Genomic DNA, 17,233 nt, shown 5'->3' with positions numbered 1-17,233 from the left:
GACCCTTGAGAGTACCCCCTAAACTCATACAACTGAACCAAGGTTGACTCTTGTCCGCTTGAGTTTTTACAAGCGTTTGTGATATATGGGCTCAATATGTTATGTCTGTCTATATGTTCTCTTTTATGCACACGCTTATTTTAGTTGTCAGTCTGCTGATTATCACCCTGTTTAGATGCACTACTATATGCTCTGCGTGATCCAGGGAGTTACATCACATGGCATCGTGCCACATTTGCCAGCATTTTTCAGTGCAGTATTTGAATTACTTGAAATTTATTTCACGAGTTATCGGAACATTTTTGTGGTTCACCCAGCAATTGGCATCAGGTTGAGTGTACATTTCTTAACATTTTGTTAGTGGTAGTCTTTGAATCAGGAGAAAAATCTCAGTATGAGAATTCCCAAACACACACACATTTATACACAAGCACTCAAAGGCTCCAGCTTCTGATCTGAGCTGACAACTCCTAAGCCACCGTTTCCTCATGCTGCTTAACTCAGACCACATTTCTCCCACTGAGCCTCTCTGCTCTCCCTAGTCTGGCTTCTCTCCCCATTCCATCCATCTTTCTCTCCGTTCCTGTAGCCAGCATCTGGTTTGAATATTGCAGTGCGTGCTACTGTGTTACCGATAGAAGTAGGGAGTGTAGGCTTCTCTTTGATTTTTCATCATCTCTCTTCCTGCTCAGATCCTACAATGAGAGAACGTTGAGAGAACAAAGCTGAGTGTGCAGCTTCTGTTCTGACAAACTGGATATAGATGCACTACAGAGGAAAAAAGAGTGCAGATCTATGTTATGTTATTTTGGTTTTGTATTTTCATGCACGTTTAATGTTTCATTTTGAGGTCATTCATTTCGTATTTGTGTGCTTTGTCGGCCGCTCATTTTGATCACACAGTTTGTGTTCATAATGCGAGGTTTATTTTCATGCTCATCTCAGTGTCCAAATTCACTTTTGTAGTTTCCTTGATGAAAACTGAACTTTTCCAATGATTTTGCAAATTTTAAGAACTTGCATTTTGTATATGTTGAATCAAAGTAGGTACTTTTCAGCACCAGAGAGATTTTTGTCCTTTTTAAGCATTTTGTTTTAGTAGATAACTACTATAGCAATGATGAAATCTAACTGTACGTGCTTTCACCATGCAGAGTTTTTAATCTAACAATGTCACACACTTTCATTTCTTATTTTAAAACAACTATATGCTGCATCTTCAAATCATGGTTTCTTTCACAGACAGAAGCCAGAGAAACTATTCCGAGGATGCTAGCGGAATTGGACCTGGGCCGTACAGAAAAGTGTGTGAGAGTGAACTCGGTGTCTAGTGGCTTGGCTGAGGCGGACCTGGAGGTAATTTTGAAGGCCAAGGTTCTCCCTCGTGCCATCATGTTGCCCAAAGTGGAGGACACACAGGAAGTGCAATGGGTGAGTGAAAAATCATCATCGTCATGTATAAATAACTGTTGTTTTTCAAAATCAAAATAGGCTCAAAGTCACAAGTTGAGTTTTTTTCTGAGCCTATAAAAAATGTATGAAAAAGTAAATAAATAAATAAAAAAACAACAGCAAAAAAACAGCTGCACTTAAAGTTCCCATTGCATTTCTTTCTTTGAACTCTGACAGTCTTTTAAAAAGCACTGGTGATCTTGCACAAACTCATGAAGTAAGAAGAAACCTCGGGAATCTTCAAAGCAGTCATAACAAGCTTTCCCGTTTCCAAGTAAAAGAGGGAATCGATCCCTGTCAGGGACAGACAGAGTGTTTTTCTTGGCTGCTGCTCAAGAAACAGATGACATTTCTTCGGTTTAACTTCAGAAGCCTGATAACTTTCTGTAAGAGCGCAATGGTGCCTTCTGCCTCTGGTGAACTCACGGAGGACTGCTGTGAACAGTGTCCTGTTGCGTCTAAGAACTGATTTAATCAAATGTAATACCCGATAGCCAAACCAGAATGCCTCAGATTCATTACTTTCTCTTATTCTTATACACCTTTAAATATAGCATGTTGCAGATGTTTACACATGTGCAAACTTGCAAAAAAAGGCAGTGCAGTCGTGGTTAGGCTATCAAAAACTGAAGCCAGATATTAAAAAGGTTGATTCTCTGAAAAAGGTCGCTAAACTGAATTGATAATAATATGAAGCAATAGTGTTAGATGTTTTCCTGGTATTGGCCCTACCTCTGTTTTCTATAGATTAAAGGTAGGGCCAATACCAGGAAAACAAACCAAGATGGCCAAGACCAGGAAAACAGATGTAGAGAAGTCAAGCCCAAAAAGTCAGCAGACATTGACATCATTAATGCAGACCTGTATGATCAGCTCCAGTCACATGCCAGGGTAAGCAAGATTTATTCCCAGTCTACTTACTGTTTGCATCGACATCATTTGCTGGCCTTCATTTTCATAAAAAAGGCACGGTGCTCGAACTACGTCTAAATGCTTTTCTTGCTGTCACTTTGCATTGAGTACCCCAGGCAAGCAATGCAAAGTGGGGGATATAGCTTTTAAAGTAACATTTTTTGGTCTCTACTATATCAAGCTGCATGTATTCAGAACAGTTACAGTTGATTAAACAACTGCGACACGTTGTGAAGGTGTATGTCTAGTCTGCTTCTTTTTTTTTTTCTTTTTGCCTCTGTGTTATTACATACATGCACGCACGCACACATTTATGCTCATACTTGGTCTGAGGGAAGGAGCAGGAAGTTTTTAACTAGTGGCTTTAATTATAACATGTCTATTTCCTGCTGCCCTTTCTTTCTTGCAAGTATAATTGCTGACAGGTGTTCACTAATTCTCTCCCCTAGCTCCTTTCTCCCTTGGCTGCTTTTATTCACTTAAGAAAGTTTTTTTTTTTTTTTACTTTAAAAAAAATCCACTTGTGTTGTTATGCTGTGACTCAGCCAACTTAGAAAGCTTTAAGTTGTGGATAACTGTCTGTTTATGTTATGTGGTGGTTTTTTTTTAATATTAATGCAAAAACTTAAGTTAGCCCTTTATATTGTTACTGTACCCCTTGAGAGAAAAAGCCTTTAGGTAGCTTGCTTGTTTTAAGCATTTGATTTATTTGCCAGTATGATTTTTGCATCAGTTGGTGCATATGTACCCTTAGACAAAGTGAACTTGGTGGCACTCGATGAGGACCTGAGTCTTATCTTTATCCCATCCCTCCCAACTTTTTCAGTCTCTAGCGCTTTGTACTTTTTTTGTGCGTCTGTGTGCGCATTCATGTTCCTTGTGTTGTAAACAAGTGTCTGATTTTCTCCACTCTTGTAAGGCAGTGCAGTAAATCCCCTCACTTGTTTATTTTCCTCCCTTTTTATTGATATTAGCTCAGGAACCTCCAGACTGATTTGTCGCTAAAAGATGGACTTGCTTGTTTCTCTTTGTGTGGAAATCTTTTCCTCTGTCTTTCTCCTCTCCTCCGGCCCTTGTGTGACTGACAGGCCTTATTGGGCTGTAACAGGCGTAACTCCCTCCTTTGTTTGAATACAATTCTCACAAAGATTTCGGAGCCGTGTGCATTCTTTGCCCACCACACTATTTGGTGTGCACTGGGACCAAAAGAATCGCACCCTGTCCCGCTCCTCCTCCTCTGCTCCTCCTCCTGTCCCCTCCCCTCATCCCTTTCTCCGCTTCCCCTCTGTGAAATGAACACTTCAGCTGGCCGGAAACATTTAATCTGGCCCCCTTTTGAAGAAAATTAATTGAAACTTGTCCCACTATAGCCTCCTTTCTCTAGCTCTATCTCCCCCTCCTTCTCTTTTCATGATTGGGTGGCGAAATTATCAGAGGCCTTGTTTGCAGCGTGGCTTTGAATGAAGAGAAGAGGTGTTATTTCTTCTTTTAACGTTGCTTCTTTTTTCCCTTTTTGGGCGGAATAACATTTTAAACAGGACCTAGTTTTAAGAGCCATTGATAGCTAATGGTTGCTGCACCCATCCGAGTACCAGTGAACAAGGACTGTAGTACCTCTTGTATGCAGTGTAAATCAGACCCTTAAAGTGTATAATAGCTGAGGAGGAGAATACAGCAGAAGGACATAAACATGTAATCAGAAAGCCTCGGAGGCTTTTCAGCCGGCGGTACTGCGTGGAGCTGTCATTTGTTTCCCTTTGGTGGAAACCAAACAGTCCACTCAGCCTTGTTAGGGTTTGCATGGCGCAGCGTTTTGGTGGTAATCTCCGTGTGTAATATCAGATAGGTTTCCCCACAACAGGCCATATCTATCTAGTTTCCTCTGTCACAGAAATAGGTTTATCTACACCCTCTTTTCACACTCCCTCTCGGACCCCCGCACCCCTTCCTGTGTTTGTGAAGGAGGGGGGGGGGGATATTATGCTAAGCCCCCAGCGTTAGTTTTTATGTTGCCATAGCAACCTTGCTCCCACAGGGTTGTGACCTCAGATGATTACAGTACAAAGCCTATTGGGTCTTGAAAACCTCTTTGAAGATGAAAAGACTTTGATGGTTTGTATTTATGCAAATCTCTCAGATATGATTTATCCAACTGAGATTGAATGGAGAGATGATTAAAATTGCCCCTATTTTTTGAAATCCTTCAATGGAGGCCCACTCTTTCAGTTTTGAGAACAAGAGTGGTGAGTGTGAGCGTGGGGGTTATTTTGCTCTTCGTTTAGAAAAATAGTAGCACCGTACCTGAGGTTATTTATAACCGTCCTTTCTTTTTTTTTTCCCCCCAGTGTGTCAAAGAGGAAGAAAACGGCATGGGGGGAGGGTGGGGGGGACATGGAGGTAGACATTTCTACTCTGAGCTTTTGCACTCTCTTCTTTTTTGTCTTTTTTTTTGTCTGGCTTTGAAAGGAAATATCTGACGGAGGGGGCTTTTGTGTGTTTCCAGATGATAGATTTAGGAATTTGGGCTACCCCACTGGCAGTCCAGGGCTAGCTGTGAACTGGTCTGTTGGAAAAAATTGGAATGCTTTGGTCTTCAAAGAATTAAACTTGGTTTTAAAGGCCTACTTAGGTGAGCTTGCATATTAGCAGGAGTCGTGCAGGATAAAGGCCTCACCAAAATGTCACATCACACTCTGATTGTTGCTCCAGTCTCCCTGTTCCCTGCCACGGAGGAGGGACGCAAAACAGAATAATGTCACAGTAAAACACACTCAAAGACATCCTAAATCTTGTTTCTTCTCCCCTTTTCCGTATTTTGTTTCTTCTTTGGTTTTGCTGTGTGTGAGTGTGTGTGCATGTGCTGGGGCGTGCGTGTGCACATTTACATGTGTGCACACAGTCTCGGGGGAGCACATTCTGTAGTTGTGCAGAGCCTCTGAAAGAAGGTAGAGCAGAAGACTTCAGACGAAGGGGGGAACCCTGGTGATAATGTAAAATATTTCATTTCACTTGCTTTTGTTGCCGCTCTCCTGTGCTTGCTCTCTGCGCTATTTGAACCCTCATAGATGTGCCTCTGAATAAGGACCGAAATGGGAACAGTGCAAGTAATAAAGGTGTCAAGATTTGTATCAAAAGTGAGTTTTTGCACATTAAGATTTTTTTTCTCTCCACCTTCTCTGTCTTATCCCACAGTGACTTTTGAAAGATGTGTCAAATCATTTACGATTGTTACTGCTGAATATTTTTTTTCCTTCCAGTTTTTAAAATCACACACACAACCACACAATCGCTCTGTGCCTCAGATTTCTCTTTCTGTTGCATTTTCTCATTCGCTTAACTAATAGTGCGCTGATAAGTCCACTGAGGGTTGCAGCAGAGTAGATGCACAAATTATCCAAGAAATTGTAACTGGGTTTAAGATGATTATACATATGGAAATTCAATATTCCTATGGTAAGTGTTAAGACATGTATTGAATGCTCCAAATAAGCACAAATATCCTGTGTATTATCTTGTACAGGGTAGCGAGAGCAAATGAGTTTATTGCATTCGCTTCACAGAAACAGTGGGTTTTGTTAATGAGTGCACGAGCATGAAATGGTCCCCGTGTGCTTAGTTTGTTGACAGGTTTCAGCACCACTTGAAAGGATGGGCACTGACAGAACCCATTCGCCTCATCACCTTTGTGGAAACCGCTGTGGGCCTGCTCAATTTTAAGGTAAATTACAAACAACATCTCCCCCCTCCACACACACAAAAAAAAGGGAAAAAAAAACTGCATGCGTAAGACATTTTTCTGTTTGTCCATTGTTCACTTTAGATTAAAGACTGCATCAGTGAGCAGAGAACTCCACATGTCTAAAATAAAAGGGATTCAAAGCTTTCAGACTGTCCCCCTCAAAACGAGCCTTTTGAGGCTTTTTTTTTCTACCTCTCCGTCGCGTGTCCCTCTCTCTGACTGTCCTCTTCAGACATGCTGACATTTTTTAATTAGAACCATTTTAATATCGTCACAGTGCAAAAGTTCTTAATGATATTTCAGATAGCATCAAAGTGATTTTTTTTTTTTGGTAATAGTACATCACGACCTTCAGCTACACGAGAAAAGAGGGCACGGTTTGGGGCATTTGGGGAGAAACCAGCTGTCATTGCTTCTTCTGATTTGTCTTTTAGTTCTTCAGCCTAATTCTGGGGCTGTGGTTGGAAGTATATGTGTTTTGGTGGCAGGGGGTGGCTCTGTGTGCTGTCTTGAGAACACCCTGTAATTTTTTTTTTTTTTTTTTGCCCAGACTGAACCCAGGGTTACAAGCATGAAAAAAAACTCGCTGTGGCACAGCTAGTGGTGAAATTAATTTGGAGGCCAACAAAAGCAGGAAACATGTTCATATTGTTTCACAGCCTTCGCCACAGACAATCGCATTCGAAAGGGTTTCTTTCTTTTTTAAAGTTTTACTTTCCCCCGTAATAATTGGAGCCATTAGTCTTTGCTTTTGTTGTTGTTGTTTGATTTTTTTTTTTTCAAATCTTTTTTGAAGAGCAATGAAATATAATTTGAAAAACTTTCCTTTAGTAAAATAAAGCAGCTCCACGATGTGTTAGTGATTCGTGTTTTCTTAACACAAACTACTTTTCTGTTATATGCAAAAATGTAAACATTTAATCATTTAAATTAAAAAAAAAACAGGAAACATTTAAGATTACCTTACAGGTTTTAAAAACTTTACTGCTTCCGTCTTAACAAATTAAACCTTGTGTAAAATAGCAGGGAGGCTTGATATGCAACTTTTCCTTAAGAGCCGCGAGCCAGGTGTCTGTTTACATACCTGCAGGTGGCACCTTTAGTGGGCTGGTATAATAATATGAGTCATTGAGGAAAGAAAGCTTGGAGTGTAATTGGGAGAGATAAATGATGTGTGTTATTATATTACCTTTATGTTAAAGATTTCAGAAAGAGTAATTAGGATAGTTTTGTGGTGACGAGTGTAAAATTAGGAGCATTTGTTACAGTTTAGCCTGTTTTCGTCTGTTTTACTTTAACCCATCTCAATCGGGCTGGTGTTTGTTCTTTCCAGGCGGTGTGTGAGGAAATTCGCTCGCTTGGTCCTAAGGTTGGTCTGCACCATGATGGCGTGGTGTTTGGCTCTGATGACTTCTGTGCAAGCATAGGTAGCTATTTCACATTCTGACACTGCTGACCCCAAATTCTCTTATTCTCCTCCTGGATTCATGGCAGAGAAGTTCAAATTGTGTAAAATGCACAAGCTTAGTTGCTAGTCTTTAAATATAATGCATGTCACATGTTCTCAATTTTGAACACACAATTGCAGAACTGCAGGAAAAGGGAAGACGTTTTTTTCCAGTCGAAATAAGGGATGATTTACAGACGTGGGATACCTAAGTGATAAATGTATAAATGTAAATGTGCTGGAACTCAAAGATCTAATTCACTGAATCAGGTCACATGAGTAAAAAAGGACATTGTGTCTAAATGATTATTCTTTGGTTTTTGTTTCTTATCATTAAACCCAATGAGTAGGTTTGTTTTAAAGGACAGAGTTAATGGGTAATGAAGCACAGAGACCAGTGGTTAATAATCCCAATCGACTGTTTGGCAGCAAGAATCGGAAATGACAGAATAAACCTTGATTTATTTATTTTTTATTACATAAAAGGATGTGTCAGTGTACTTTATGTAATACCTGCTGCTCATCGCCCATCACAGTTTCATCTAACCTACACCTACTTACAGATCAACAGCGTCTCTTTGAGATCTTGTCTGGCAAACTGTGCATGTGTCCTTGGACTTTTTTCATAAGGTGCCACACGGACCAAGGATGCCAGAGAGCTCCTTTATGCAAGGCAGAGGGTGGTTGTGACTGCCAAAGCCTTTGGGCTACAGGCTATTGACCTGGTCTACATCGACTACAAAGATGTGGAGGGGCTGAGGCAGCAGGCCAGAGAAGGCGCTCTCATGGGCTTCACAGGTAAAGTTTCTTGTTTCTTTATCTGAAATCTGTCCTTGTTCCTTCAAGTCATGACTTGAGACATCATGTCTGTTACTGTGATTTACCTCTGATTTCTGCATTTGCTTCACATTGTTCTCATCTGTTGCTCTTACTTTACCTTCCTGAATATACCATGGCAACGGGCATCCCTTACTTCCTGTTGCAAGCGGCATACAGGCAGTTCAGCTTTCACTCCCTCTACCCTCTGTTACATGTGGGGTTTTTTTTGTTTTGTTTTTTTCTCCAAATGAGAATGGGGAATGAACCAGCTGATAAATGCTTTAAAATGTTACATGAAACACTGTGGGAGGTGACAGAGCATCCTTTGGCTTTTCATTTGTTATTTATATACTTGTATTGCACACTGCAATGAAGATCTCACATTTCTTTTGTGCCTGTATGAATGGGTGTGTGTGCACTTGAGTATGTATAATTAAAAGGAGTTATTAGTGTGTGATAGTGTGTCTATAGCCAGGTCATGCTTTTTGTGTGTGCGTGTGTCTGTGTGTGTATGTGTGTGTAGCCCTGCAGACTGCCTGCAACAGACCACAGAAGGCAGGACAACCTGTTCCCACAGTGTGTTTTTGCAGGCACTGTTCTTGCAATCCTGCAAATAATTCTTTGATATTTTTGTACCATTTTTTAGATTTTAAAATCCAAAATATATGTAGCTTTTCCCCCCGTGTGGTGTAGATCCACATAAACTAAGGCAACACATGACTGAATTTCATGGATTTGTAATGGCTAGGATTTTTTATTTTTTATTTTTTGCCCCAGTTTCAGATCTTTTTAGCAGAACAGCATCGGACATTAGTCGCCAATCACACTGGGAAAAGATGGAGAAAAAATAAGCACTGGCACAAAAAGCGTAAATCCCTTTGTACACTCTTCTGAACATCTACTCGACACACGCGTTACCTTGCACTTAAAATCAACAAATCAGTCTGGAGTTGAGCTTCTTTTGTTGCTTTTGATTTTTTGGTTTTGGTTGTCTCATACAGAAACCCTTCCAGGTGACCTCATTTGCCACCTCTATTCTCTGGTGCAGCATGTTTGTGTGCATGCTTTTGATTGTGTTTATCTCAGAATTACTCTATATTGCACTATAGCCAAGTGCCTTTTATTTTTATTTTTATTTTACATTTTTCTTGTTTGTTTGTTTTAATTATGCTGCAATTTTACTCAGAATGTATATTATGTTTAGTACAGGGGTTCCTCACATTAGTGCCATTATTAGACGTGTAATATACTGTTTTTGTTTAGTTGTTGGACTCGGCGTGATTCCAAGCAAACAGAGAATCAAAAGAAATCTGAAGTGTGGTTTACATGAAGCAAACGTTTTAAAAACGAATTAACAGAAACGGTCATTTGAAGAAATAAATGCTTTTGATTTGATATGGAGCAGAACTGTTTAAAGCAGTGGATTAGTGGCTTTCAAGCCATGGGCACTCTGTATAATCTTAGTTAGTAGCTATTACTGGCCCGAGTGTGCTTAAGCAATAATGCGGTGCAGCCAAAAGCTTCTACCTGTGCAGTAATTGACCTTGGCACTAACTAAGCCGCATACAGCACCCATTAGTGCTGAGCACGGAACACACTGTTCAAACGTAAACACTCGCTGCTGTTTACTGGTTAGCAGAAATTAAGCCAAACTCCTATGCAAATATATGTTGGGGAGGAATATCATCCGTTGAGTTCTTTATCAGTTCACTCTTTACTTTGTTAGCACTTTTTTTTAATGCGCTATAAATCAGGTTCCTGTTAAGGCTCAGTGATCCCTGTGAAAATGTTTGCTGCTCAGAAACAGCACTGTTCCACAAATTCTCTGCTCTTAGGGACCACATTTCACTTCCATCCCTGGGACCCTGGCCATCATTCGCTTGAGAGCACTTTGCTAAATAGCAATCCTCCAATGAGATGCCAGCACCACATGGCAGGCCGGGATTGGCTGGAGGGCATGATTGATGTATTTTAGGAGAACCAATGGGTTGTAACTGAGGGCACCTGAGTCACCCTTGTCTGCTTCTTCGCTCTGTCATTCTCCCCTTGTCCTAAACAACCACACACACCCTCACACAGACGCAAATAGACACCCTCTTTCCATATTATAAACCTGGTGGTTTTCTGTGTGGAAACATGCCCCCGTCTTCTGCCCAGAAGTAAAACAGGTGGCAGAGAAGGGTACACACACACACACACACACACACACACACACACTCGTCCTCTCTCACTTCTGATTAAACATACAGGCACAATGTTCCACTGAAAAATTATCACATAATATTTGCTTTCTACCTTTTTTTTTATGTTGAAATGAATCAGACTAACTGTTGCAGTGGCGTATGCGCAAACACATGCACACATGCACAAGCCTGCAGACATACAAGTACACATTCATACACAACTCCAGAGTGGCCTGGGGAGTCCTCGGGCTGTTTGTTCAACAGAAAATGTGCTGTCACAATCTCTGCTTCACACACTGAGCCCCCATCAGCAGTCACTGGCAGTTCGCAAATACACAAACACACAAACACACAGAATGGGTTTTTGAACATATTTTGTCATATGCACACTTTCCTAAAAGGTGTCTATTTATTACAAATGGCAGTTTATGAATTATGTGGGCTCATAAGTAATTGTTCGAGCCTTTAACGATGGCGTGTTGATTGTGCGAGCGCTGCGGGTTTGTCTAGGGTTAACCAGGGTGAGTGGAGCAGGATGAAGAGAGGGTTTCTCTCTCTCGCCCCGTCTCCCCTCCTTGCCTTTCCTCCTCTCTCCTGGGCCGAATCCCCCCCCCCCCTTTTTTTTTTTTCTTTTTTTTTAGCCCGTGCAGCACGCCTGCCCGCTCAGCCACCTTGAAGGATTTGTTGTTGGCGACAGTGCTAAGCCCTAAAGTGTCGAGTTCCTGCTGGCTGCCTCAGAGCCGCCGTTCTCACCCAGACGTTTCATAACCTTAACTTATCACTACAAGTTTGATCTGCAAATGTACATGGGATTATGTCTGTGGCGTTCACCCACATTTAAGTGAGAGGAAGTGGGAGCGGGAAGGTGGGGGGATTGTGGCAGATGGAGCCGGAAAATCCATGTTGGGATTCTGTTTAAGATCAGTGTCATTGTGAAGGCAGGGTTGCTGATCATATGGCATCCTAAAATTAAATATAGAAAAATGATACGTGTCAATTCAGACATTGGATTATTAACTGTTTCACTGTGGTTATAAAATTAACACTTCATATACATTGCACTGTCTTATTTAGCCTTGTTTTTCCTTGTCAATTTCCAGTGATTTACTTACCTGTGTATGCCCACAAACTGTTCTTTCACAAACTGTTCCTTCATCAGTAAGTATGTTTTTTTTAGATGACTTCTGTCACATAATGAAGTCTTACTAAGCATTTAGTGACATTTCTGCTTAACAGCAGGGCTGCAAGCAGAGCGGAGACACGTTTTATCTGTCATAATGCATAGCATCGTCTGGCCCCGTTCAGCTTCCTGACTATCGTCATTCTGAAACTTATACAATCCTCTCTTGCTTCTCCTCTCTCATTGCCTCTCGGCCTCAGTCCTTCCTAATTCTCAGCCTGCTTTTCTTTTTCTATCATCTTTGTGCAGCAGTTCACATGAAAATAAGCATTTTATCTGGTTTAGTCGTGCACGAATTATATTACTTCTATATCAACAAGTAAAAGCATTGTTTTTAGAACACATTCTTCTTCTTCTTTTTTTTGGTTTCATTTGAAGGCACTGAAACCCCGCTGTTATAATTAGCACAGTTAATTTTCTTTTTGTGTGTGTGTGTTTCTCCGTAGGTAAGCAGGTTATCCACCCAGGGCAGGTCCAAGCTGTGCAAGAAGAGTTCTCCCCCAGCAAGGAGAGGGTCCAGTGGGCCAAAGAGCTCATTGCTGCTTTTGACCAACATCAGAAGGAGGGAAAGGTAATGTTAACATCCTTTGAGAAAAGTAAAACTGCATTTTTTTTCAGACTTTGAAAAGTCAGTGGAGTTTCTCTGTGATGGCAGTGTTTTGGTCTAAAATGTCTTAACATTTTTTCTCGTAGCTGATAAAATGTAAGTGTGAAGGTGATCTTATTAATTTGTTATAATTCATCAGCTCCATAGATGGGTGTGTCATTTGCCTTAAATGTCAATTTTTTTTAACCCAAAATGTGACTCTGTATATTCTTTTTGGTTATCAGTTTGTTAGTATTGACTCTTAATTGATTTTTTTAGCAATTGTATTCAAGCTGCAGCGACAATTGAATTCCATTTTTATTCTTTTATACAGTAATATTTTTTTTGTGAATCATTCAGAAGATGCATTGACTTTATTATAAATGATGTAAGAGTATTTCAAGTGATCCCTCCCCCTTAAATGGTCGTGTCCAGGACAGTAAAATATCTGTGTCGACTGTCTGTTGACAGGTCCGGGGTCTTTCTCTGCTCTATCACTCAGACCGATCTTTTGTGATACACAATTTTTGTGATACACACCTCTGTAGTTCCAGAGAATACGTACTGTACGCCCCTGGGTGACTCTCAGAGACAACATAGGAGGGTGGAGGGGTGGGGGGAGCTGGGCCAATTAAGTGTACAATATTATTGTTCCTAATTTAGTGCATGGTTGGATCCTGTGTGCTGAGCTCTGTGGTCTATCTGTTGAGGTAATACACAATCTGCCTACACCTCTCTCACTGCCAGGGCTGCTCCTACTAAGCATCGCCCGAGGGATTCATATCTTACCCATCCCTCTGCTGTGTATGCATGTGTACGTGTCTTTCTGTGTGTGAGAGGGGAGTGCGTACGTAATGGTTTGAATGGTGAGCAGGATTTGTCCCTTTGTCTTACAATGTGACAGGTGCTTGCCTTTCATAATCTTTACCTCCAGCCACTGACAACAATTTTGACTAAAGGGTTTTTTTTTCCTGCAGATTTTTTGTTTTGACTAATATGTCTGCTGCTAAATGTCAGTTTAAATAACACTCGAGGGTTATATTGTACGGCAGACATTCCGAGCATTCGTCATGCAAATCAGGATCAAATGTGTTTTATTGGGCACGTCTGATCTCATGTTTCTCTCTGTGTTCTCCCTTGTGTTGCAAACCTGTTCAGGGTGCGTTCACCTTCCTCGGCAGCATGATAGACATGCCCTCGCTGAAGCAGGCTCAGAACATAATAACACTCTCTGCCGCGGTGCCAAGGAAATAACACAACTGGTGAGAAGAAATGGCAGGAACCACACGACTAATCTGGGACGTGGAGGTCAAAGGAAACTGGAAAGGCTGCTGGTCTCGTGGCTAAAGTGACATTTCAAAAACTTTTCAGCCATCGTCTCATTGCTTCACACAAATGCAGTGTGGAAACTGTGGATTTCATTTGTGATTTTTGGTTTTATTAAGGTTGATTTATGTAGCTTTTTTCCCTTTTTTTAAAAAAAAACTGTTGTTAATTTTTCTGCTGAGGTCCAATTCACATTGTTTTCAGCAATACCAACTCTGCAACTATCATGTGTCGACAGTATTTGCCTCTTAAAACTCACTTACAAGGACTATTGCCTTTCTTGGCATGCTCTGCAGTGTGTGTGTGTGTGTGTGTGTGTGTGTGTGTGTGTGTGACCATGCCTCCTCTTTCTCCTAGGTCATGATAAATGCTCTCCCATCTCCACGGTCCAGGCAGCTGGGCAAAAGGGTAAACAAACACAACAAGCCACTGTTGTGGATCTATTCATTGGGCCCCAGACTTCAAGTCAGGCCTCAGCCCCCTGTGCAGGGTCTGACTCACAAACATCAAAGTCCTGCTTGCTTTTTAAAAATAGAAAAGAAAAGAAAAACCCAGATGGAAGCGAATAAACTCACAATTTAGCTTTTTTTTTTGGTATCATTCTCCTTAGTAATGGCATGCAGCTCTCTCTGTGACAGCTGTGAGCCTGTGGTTGATTGTGTGTTGATGGAGAAGGCGTGTGGCGTCAGTCTCACCATTAACTTCGACGAAAAAAGTACACAAGCTGGTAGCAGTAGTCTTTATATGAATCATTTATCTTGAGATTAAGGTGATCCAATATTAAATTGGCATCTAAGGAACTTTAATCTTATAAACAGCGAAACATAAAGATGAACTCGTTAGCGAGCGAGGCAGAGAAGTTTGTCTCATCACAAACAGAAGCATAAAGGGGCTTTGTGAAGTGCTTGTCCGTGTCTGACTTGCACAGACAGTGAAGTGGGTGTGATGTTAGAATGAGACAGATTAGTGGCCATGTTGCTCCAGCAGACCAGGACTGGGGCTTTGTCTCTCTCTGACTGTGGATAGGAGGATAATTGGGGGGGTGTTGAATGGTTAATAGTGCCATTGGTGACCATGGTAATGAAAGGCGCCATACCTCCTCTACCCCACGTCATCCACTTTCTGTCTCTCCCTCTCTCTCTCCATCTCTCTTTCTCTATCTCTTACTGTATGATCTATTGTGTCTGGGGCAGGGTTGGTGTCTGTGCCAGGCCGGGCCCAGACAAAAAGATCGAAGCCACTCCTGGGTCCAGCCAAAGACCCTAACAGTAAGCTGTCTCTTTGGCATTTGGCCACATAATTTTTTTCCCCACCCCTTCAGCTTGTGTGTGTGTGTGTGTGTGTGTGTGTGTGTGTGTGTGTGTGTGTGTGTGTGTGTGTGTGTGTGTGTGTTTGTTGTCAACCAAATTATACCCTGAATTTGGTGGAAAACACTGCTGCTGTTTGACTTCCACTAAATAAACCTCCTCCCCAAAATATTACTTAGGTAGAGTTATTTTGCGAGGCATTCAGAACAGATCTCGGGCGTCTTTATGCTCATCCTTGTGACAAAAACTGTAGTAATTAAAAGAGATGAGTTCTTTTACCTCTGGGTTGCATTATGAGCTTTGATTATGGTGTAACTTTGTTTCAAAATCACTCAGTGGAGACTTTCATCAAACTTTGAAGTACTTTACTTTAACTTTTTAAACTTTTAGGTGTTTTGTTATTGATGCATTTTTGATCTGAGTGAGAATTTTTTAAAAAGTTGCAGAAATAAAGATAAAGCAAATGAATAAAATGATTGACTGTCTAGGCAGCGTCAGTCCCCACTTTATATAATGCTGAGTCTTAAATATTCCCTCCATCTGTATACTTTATCTTATGTATTCAGCAAACACACCTTGCTTTTAATGTGAAAGTATGCAGATGGATGAAATATTTAGTATACTTTAAATACATACATTGATTATTTTGATTAGTCAAGTTTTAGTTAGTTTTTTTGTAGCATTGCCGCCATTAATAAAATAACTGTTTAGAGCGCAGTAGAATGAGAGTCCAGCAATGACAGAGCGACCAGTCTGATGAGACAAGCTGGCTTTTCCAAGTTGCTCTGTGCCAACAGGTGTCCCCACAGACAGGAAGGCAGATTTCAGAGCAGAGGAAGCAGCACATGGCATCATGCAGCGACAAAGCAAAAAGGGCAGCTCGTCTGTGGCTGATCAGGAAATGATTTGGTCACTTTATGTTTTGAAAAAAAAAAAAAAAGAGCACAACACCCTCTGAAGGTTAATGAGCCACATATAATATCATGTTTACCTTCCGCCCAATGATCTTGTTATTATTGGGTATTTCTTAATCCCCCCCCCCCTTCCTGGTATCTTTGCACTTACTTAGACGACTTTCCAATTCCGTAACATTTGGAAATGGGGGGCAGGCAAAGTGAACGATGTAGGTGACATCTCTGTAGATTAGAGGAATGCATCCCTGTCTGCCTGTGTAATTCTACATGACATTTCTATTATGTGTGGAACTGATAAAATCTTCCCAGCTCGCTCGACTGTTGTATTTAAATACATCTCTCCGGTATTCCCAGAGAGATTAAATTACAATTAACACGATTATAACCTCACAAAATTGTGACGGGAATCAATTAGGCTGCAAGCAGTATTTCATAGCCCGGTAATGTGTTGGTCGAGATTGCTTTCATAAATAATGAGGGACAGCGCAGGCGGAGAAAATGCATGTATGCAAAACACTGTCAGAAGAAAATTAAAACGAAATGTTTTACATATTTTTCCATTAATCTAAATGGGACCCGTGTGGCAAAGATAGTTTTATTCTAATTCCCCAGCCCGGGGATGCCCAAATAATGACTTGATGTTTTAATAGACTTGTAATGACAATATATGACAAACTAATTGCAGCAGAAGATTATTCTAAAGCAATAAAATACCTCGTTATTGCGCTTGGCGCACAGTTTGAGAAGTGTAAAGCTATTAGCAAAAACGGCTTAAAAATAAGGTGTGCACAGCTGCTCAATATAGAAACATTTCGTTTACGATAATTAACTCTGTTTCAATATTTAGTAATATTGTTTTAAATAAATGAGGACATTTTCAAAGTGACTGCGATGGGCCGTGTTTCTACGAAACTGTGACGGCACTGTTACAGTCGCTTCTTAATTTTCATTATATCACTGCCCTCAGGCGCACAACCCCGCAAAAATGTTATCCCTTACCACGGACTGCTTATACAAAAAATAAATTATATATATATATTTTTAAAAGGGCTTTAAATAAAAAGAAATTACTTTCTTTTTAGGTATCATCATGGCCTTGCAGAAATACAATTTTCAGGTGTTTTTTTCTTTTCTTTTTTAAGAGTAAAAATGTGGCACGTGTATTTGAACTGCAGGTTGTGTCAAGTCACACAGAAATGCTCTACCTTTACTTTGATTTAGGGTCTTTTTTCTTTTAATATCAGCTGCTGTATTCTGAATGGTCTGCCTGCTTGGCAGCGTCCACACAATCTTCACTAACTCGTTCTTGGCGGAACCTTTTAAATTTCTCCCACTGATGGCAGGGGCATGTCCACTCTTCTTCGTCTG

General features: G+C 40.8%; 1 protein-coding gene across 1 annotated transcript in view; it reads left to right on the top strand.

The window, feature by feature from the left end:
• Positions 1–13,778, top strand: part of clybl (citrate lyase beta like) — a 64,522-nt gene extending 50,744 nt beyond the window's left edge. The window contains exons 3-8 of the mRNA XM_005733794.1: positions 1,243–1,431; positions 5,981–6,082; positions 7,437–7,530; positions 8,181–8,348; positions 12,179–12,303; positions 13,477–13,778. Of these exons, the coding sequence (XP_005733851.1) occupies positions 1,243–1,431; positions 5,981–6,082; positions 7,437–7,530; positions 8,181–8,348; positions 12,179–12,303; positions 13,477–13,572 (774 nt within the window). The 3' untranslated portion in view covers positions 13,573–13,778. The remainder of the gene's footprint in view (positions 1–1,242; positions 1,432–5,980; positions 6,083–7,436; positions 7,531–8,180; positions 8,349–12,178; positions 12,304–13,476) is intronic.
• The last annotated feature ends 3,455 nt before the right edge of the window (positions 13,779–17,233 follow it).

The sequence above is a fragment of the Pundamilia nyererei genome, unplaced genomic scaffold, assembly GCF_000239375.1.
Source record: "Pundamilia nyererei isolate P.nyererei 1_Seehausen unplaced genomic scaffold, PunNye1.0 scaffold00055, whole genome shotgun sequence".
NCBI lineage: Eukaryota > Metazoa > Chordata > Actinopteri > Cichliformes > Cichlidae > Pundamilia > Pundamilia nyererei.
This window is presented reverse-complemented; position numbering and strand designations above follow the sequence as displayed.